This window comes from Glycine max, chromosome 4 (genome assembly GCF_000004515.6).
Source record: "Glycine max cultivar Williams 82 chromosome 4, Glycine_max_v4.0, whole genome shotgun sequence".
NCBI classification, from domain to species: Eukaryota; Viridiplantae; Streptophyta; class Magnoliopsida; order Fabales; family Fabaceae; genus Glycine; species Glycine max.
Window position 1 is genome coordinate 18,052,286 of NC_016091.4, and position 6,783 is coordinate 18,059,068.

At 30.9% G+C, this 6,783-nt stretch overlaps 1 protein-coding gene across 1 annotated transcript; it reads left to right on the forward strand.

Annotated features, from left to right (window-relative positions):
• Positions 1-2,382: 2,382 nt before the first annotated feature.
• LOC100780798 (DNA replication complex GINS protein PSF1) lies at positions 2,383-5,960 on the forward strand. The gene is made up of 7 exons (XM_003522845.5): positions 2,383-2,584; positions 3,007-3,095; positions 4,142-4,209; positions 4,685-4,798; positions 4,906-5,068; positions 5,541-5,693; positions 5,779-5,960. The coding sequence occupies exons 2-7, from the start codon at positions 3,021-3,023 to the stop codon at positions 5,803-5,805; spliced, it is 600 nt and encodes a 199-aa protein (XP_003522893.1). The 5' UTR covers positions 2,383-2,584; positions 3,007-3,020; the 3' UTR covers positions 5,806-5,960.
• Positions 5,961-6,783: the final 823 nt, after the last annotated feature.

Consider the following 6,783-nt stretch of genomic DNA (forward strand, 5'->3'; position numbering starts at 1 on the left):
TTCATTTTTTGATATAAAGACACAAATAAGAATTATCAATGCTTGTTTTGTGTTACATAATTTCATAAGAGACGAACAAAATTGATAGAGTCACTGGTCATGGAGCTGAAACTGCTATGGATGTTAATGAAGCGATGAGTAGAAAAACAAATGAGGTGGAATTCATGGGTTTAGGTGCTACTGCTACTATAGACTTAGAAGAACCAAACTCTAATACAAAAGGAAAAAGACAAGGTTCAACTTCTTCTGTCACACACACATTCTCACAAGAGAAAGATGGGAGAAAAAAGAAGGAATAACAAATTTTTTGGATAGGATGACCAACTCTTTTGACCGAATGGTAGTAAAAAAAAATCGATGGTAAAGTCGACGATGAAGATATTCAAGAAGTGTTATGTGATGCAGCTTTGATACTAGATCTTAATAGATAACAATGGGCTAAAGTTATTAAATGGTTAGCTAACAATCTAGAACAATTAGCTATTGTGAAAGCCCTTCCAATACACGAAAAGACAAATTATGTTTTAGCACATCTTACAAAATGAAACTTGGTGAGTAACCTTTTGTCTACATTTTCAATTTCAACTTTCAAATTAGAAAATTATGTCTTTTTTATGCCTAGTTGAAGTGATATTTTCACTATGGTTATCTGTCTTTCCTATTGTGACTTACTTATATTACTTTATTTCTTCTATGTCAGGTCATCGTGGATAAAGAGTAGAGAAGAGTTGCATTCTTACAAAGCAAGAAAAAAAAGTTGATTCTTCTAAAACTGTTTGGTTATGTTGTTTGTTTTGGACCCTCTAATTTGCAAAATAATTCGTGAATGATTGAGTGTTATAAGTGAAGTGACATCAATGTAGATGATATATGATTTTAGGTCTTGATATGAATTGAAGTATTTTCTTCTATTACGAACAATTAAATTAATATCATTATTTGAATTTTGTATGAGATGATTATCCTCAAATTACGTAATTATTTAATTTTAATACATTTTTTAAAATTATTGCGAGACTAGTTAATTGAATTTTTTTTAACAAGGAATTAGATTGAACAAAAAGAAATTACATATCATTCATCTTTAATTTTTCAGTATTGTTTAATCCAAGTTTTTTTTGTGTATTAATACAAGAATATTGTGTACGATTTTAAATTGTTTAGCATTAAAATTATTTTGATTATTTAATTATTAAATATTAAAAAAATTGATTATTAAATATTATATAGCATTAAATTTATTTTGAATATTTAACTATTTAAAAAATGATTAATATTTATTTTTATTCAATATTAAAATTTTAATTTTTAAATAAATATTTAAAAATAAAAATTTGAATTTTTTTGAAATTGAATTATTTTATCCAAACAAGGAAATTAAAATATAAGAAATTGAATTACTTCATCCAAACAAAATGTTTATAAAGTGAAAGAAATTTAAATTAAGATAATTAAAATGTTGTGTATTTGAATTTCCTAGAAATTTTTAAATCCTTCCTACAAACACAATATTATTGTTTGGTTCTACAAAATTTTAGAAGTTTCAGATCCCTCACTCACAGATCCAACCCAAACAAGTATTGAATTGGTTTTGTTCATGTTTGATAAAAATAAAAATGAGCCTTACCCTATATAGTACTTGTTTGATGCTCCACTAGCCCTGTATCCATTTGTGCTTGTGTATGTTGCTAGTATTCAGACATTAATTAGTTCCTTAAAACCAATTTTGATACATATGCAGAGTAGAATAGAGGGTTCGTTATCACTTTGGAATTTAGATATGACTATTTTATTCATCTATCAGTATTCATTTGTTTTTTATTCCTTGTGGTGATCTGTACGTCGGGTTTGATTTGTTTTTTTAAAATATATAATTGAAGAAATATATATATATATATATATATATATATATATATATATATATATATTTAAAATAAAATAATTACGAAAAAAGTAATTACTTTATTTAAATAATAAAATTTATAAGTGAAAAGTTGATTAATTTAATTTAGGTAAAATATTTTATAAATGAAAAAAATTAATTATTTTATTCAAATACAAAATTTTAGAAACATTTTCATCATTTTATCAAAATAAAAAATGAAGAAGTTTAATTATTATATCTGAATAGAAGATTTTGGAAATAAAGAAATTTTTTTTTTTATTCAAGCAATAAAATTTAAAAATAAAAAAATTAAAATTAAAATAATGAAAATTTAAAATCTCATAAATTTCTAAAATACCTCATCCAGATCTAAATAGATATTTATCGTATTTATTCACTCCTTGCTATTAAGGATTATTTTTGCAGTATTTTAATGTGCTGGCAGAATTTAATTGGCTGTCTCTAGTGTCTACATTGGCAATGTTTGACATGGGGAGGGGATTTTGGAGGGAAAACAAAGCGATTTTGGAGGGTGGAACTTCGTGTTTCATTTTGCGAACTTCATTTTTCTCTCTCGTATTTCGCTCTGGTGTGTCTCATTCCTGTGCTTTTGAATCATATTCTTCGATCTGTTCTTCAACATATTTTCTGCTTTCAACCGTTCGCGTCGTGACTCGGCTTCGAATTGTTCAGTATAAGGTATTTTCAATTCTCATTGTTTTGCTGTTTGTTTCTTATTCGTTCTGGGCTTCTGGGCCTGAATTATCGGGTCACAAATAAGACGCACATTATATGTTTGACTAATGTTCTGAGATGCATTTTGAATCGACTAATTGTTCTGTGCTTTCATTTCTGTCACCACTTTATTTTTACCCTTCCTTCATCTCTAGTTTGTTGTTTTTCCCTGCTAAGTTATTGGCTTTTCGTTCCAACAATTTCTGCTATCTATCTGTGCTATTTATTTACACCATATCTTGTTAATTTTATTCTTTTTTTGTTTTCAAGGCTATCCGATCTGTAATTGTTTTTTCTTATAGTTGTTAGTTTGTTGGGTTTTTTTTATCTGTAATTGTGAACTTGTCGGTATAATCTCTTCACTGTAATTCCTCGTCTTGTGAAAGTTGGAACTTGGAACATGTACGGGAGTAAAGCTAGTCAACTTGTGAAAGAATTTGCAAGTGGAGAAAAAGGTCAGCTTACCACATACAATGTAAGCTCAAGTCTTCATTTCTCAGTTGGATATTCATATTTTTATTTTTCAATTGTTGGGTTAGGTTGGAAATTTGGTTGCATTGTGTGATTCATGTAATCAGCCACACCTCACCCAGTGGGATAAATATTTTTGTTTTGTTGGGTTATGTTGGAACCACCTTGTGTAGTGGAAAATAGTTTACACTATCAATATGTTATTTTTAAACACTATTTTGACACTTTAATTTCAGTGAGTGATATCTTTTCTTATTAAGTTTTGGAATGAAATCGGTACTCTTGTGTGAACCTCACTTGAGTTTTATGCATCTGGGGATTTGTATTGGTGTCTAATGGCAGCCATTGTGACTGATGCTTGGTGATGGCAATTTGTGTTATTGAATTTATGTTTAAATCTTAACTCTGCTAGTCTACCTTGAATCTTATCCCCAACTACATTACTAGAGCTCTATCTTGGATCTATTACTTTACTTTGGATTTAAATACTGAATATGATTGTTTACCACTTCCAAGGTGATGGATTGGTGAGTATATAATGATAAGTTCAACTTTGACTATAGCTCTCTCTACACTATGCTAACCTTCAAAAGTTGTGAGATGAAAAATTGAAATTGTTTGAATGGATAAGAGTGAACACTTTAAGATATGAATCAGGATTCAAGTATCTTTTTTACATATGATTTTTTTCTTAAATTCATTACCTGCTTGTATTTTTAGGTCCATATTTACATTTCCCAAACATTTCTACCATTTTCATACATCTCCCCATTCTGAAGGAAAGGAAAGGAAACCTAGCAGCCCTGATTATAGTCAGAACTTATTTTGGTCTATCAGAACTCCTGATATTCCAGTTTGTTACATCACCATCCTTGGATGGTGAAGTATTTATGATGTATGATAGTGCTATTTGATACCTTGATTTTCTTTACACTTAATTTTTATTTATCATAGACCTTTCCCCATTCCCTGATTTGAAACTCAGAATCCACTCTTTATATTGTTATGGATATTTGACGTTGGTTGATTATTTTTCCAATAATCTTGTAGAATGACTTGATTCGAGAAGTAGTTGCAGAGTGTACTCAACATCACCTTGATTTTCAGTCCTTGATAAGGTAACATTAATGTGGTGTCCTGCTTCTTTTTTCTGCGTGTCCCCTTTTTCTCACTGTAGTATGCTATGTTAGGAAGTTCCACATTGCCTGTCTCAATTCTTGGGATGTAGCTTATATATCTGTTGGGCAATATCACAAAGGATCAATTGGTTTTAAGATGAAATCTAACATGCTATCAGAGCCTATAGTCCGTCTTGGTTCTCGCCTATTCTAGTAGGGTCCGCCTGTTTTGACAGGCTGTAGCTTATATATCTGTTGAGTAACTTCACTTTGCGCCAATTGGTTTTAAGCTGAAATCTAATATGGTATCTCATACAGGTCTGAGTTTTTTTTTTTAATGAATTCTTGTGTATGGTGAAACCATATTATTATGTTAAATAAAAGATGATAAAGTTGCTTGTGTATTTTCCCCAGAACATCACTTTTTGTTGCAGTATCCTATCTCACTTGAGCATGAGTTGTTCTGTGTAAACAGGAAGATGCAGGAAGAAGGTTTGGATATCCAAACGGCAAAAAATGCAGATCACTATGGAGCCCTTATCCACCATCTTGCTGTAGTCCGAAATAAACGTTGCCTAATGGCCTATATGTAAGTATCACTTTGAAATGCTATTTAGCATTAAGCATAGCTCTCGTGTATTGCTGTATTCTGTAACTTATCTGCATTCTGAGATTCTGTAACTTGTCTCTCTGCAGGTATAATCGAGCAGAAATTATACGAAACTTGTTATGGAAGATAGGGCATGTGCTTCCTCAAGAAATTAAAGTGAAGCTTTGTAATACGGAGGAAGAACATTTCAAGAATCATTCTAAAGCACTGAAAAATTATATGTTGAAAGTGGAGGTTGATTTGACTGTGGTAACATCTCCCTCTCCTTCCCCCATTTCCTTCCACATGCACCTGTATACACTCACATAAGAGAAAAAAATACATACTTCTGTTAAGCATACTTGTATCAATGTAGTTCTCAAGATGTTCTAGCTGTAACCAATGCCTTGTTAAGTAATTTTAGCCTGGGCTGCTAAGCTGCTTATAATTTGAGGATTATTAATTGATAAAGAATTAATTTTGGTTGTGTTATAAAACTATCCCTGGCTTTAAGTTAACTTCATGTTTGTAAACTGAAAATAATTTTTCAGTTCAAATTATAATGTAATTTTCATTTTTGCATGTCTTTTAATTATCAAACTATCCGTACTTTTGGTTGTGTTATAAAACTATCCCTAGCTTTGAGTTATTCAGTGTTCTTTTGTAGTTTCTAGTAGCAGAACAAATTTGCAATCTAACAGTAAACCACTACATTGTCATTCATTAAATCTGCATTTTATAGGATATGGTACCGCCAAAAGATCCATACATCAAAGTGAGGGTCATTGATGACATTGGAGAAGGCATTCTGCTCAGTGATGATAAGAGTGCCAATTTTGCCCTCCATTCAATGCACCTTCTGAAGCGAACTGATGCAGAGCAATTTATCGCACAGGTTAAGTTGTGTTGCAGCTTTAAGATTTATATTGCATAATAGTTGAAATGTGATCTGATTTTTCAATTTTCTAAAATATCCGCAGGGAAAAATGGAAGAGCTCACGGGTTGACCGGTAAGATATATAGACGAGAAGACTACTTGTGAACTTGATACCAATTATGTAATAGTGTTTTTCATATTTGTTAATGATGACATTTTTATCAATAATTTCACTCATGTTGCTTCAAGAACAATAACTAAATCTTCATTTATTTGTGTTTTCTATATAAGAAAGTGTTTTTAGTTGGAAGAATCATTTCAATATATAGGTCTGTTTTCTTGTAAAAAAAGTATTTTTTTTTTGTTTTTATGCGTTTTAGTTTTTAAAAATAATCAAAATTGAAAAAAAAATTTAAAATCTTATTAAAATTAGAAGCTATTTTAAATTATTTGTTTATCAAAGGAGTCTTGGATTCCTATGGATTAAAAAAAATATATAATTTTGTTTATATATAAAAAAAACATTATTTCAACCCAATTTGTTTCCTTTAACTACTATCCCAATTCTTCTTTGGCCCCTCTTTATTGATAATTTCAACCCCAAATTGCCTGCTAGTTGGGCATCAAATGTACTCCATTTAGAGCATGTTTGGATTGCTAGAGACCATGCTGTCACATGAATTACGAGGCACTCTCAATGTAAAAGCAAGGAAGGAGATGCTTCTTGAAAATAGAGGTAGGGCACAAACGTGGCCTGCCATCGATAATCTAAACATCCACTTAATCTTCACATGCAAGCACTCTTGTACCCATATTTATCTTGTTAATTTTGTGGATAAATGTCCAATCTCCACATGCAACGAATATAGGCAGTTTCTATATTCATTCTCCTTTTTAATTTGTTTTAAAAAATGTCCTCTTTCAAAAAATATACTTCCTCGTTGACAGTTCCAGAAAAATCACCCACCCCTACTAGGACATTGGTATCGTCCTCGCCTTGCCAGCTCCAACCTGTCCACCTAGGTCCTCCTTTTCCATTGCCTCCAGCTCGGCCAGTTCGTCCACGTTGATTGCTTCCACTTTGACTCCCCCTACTTTTCAAAATCTG

Coding starts and splice junctions, on each gene's coding strand:
- LOC100780798 (XM_003522845.5), top strand. CDS start 3,021: ATGTACGGGAGTAAAGCTAGTCAACTTGTGAAAGAATTTGCAAGTGGA. Junction 3,096..4,141: donor GTCAGCTTACCACATACAAT/GTAAGCTCAAGT, acceptor ATAATCTTGTAG/AATGACTTGATTCGAGAAGT. Junction 4,210..4,684: donor GATTTTCAGTCCTTGATAAG/GTAACATTAATG, acceptor CTGTGTAAACAG/GAAGATGCAGGAAGAAGGTT.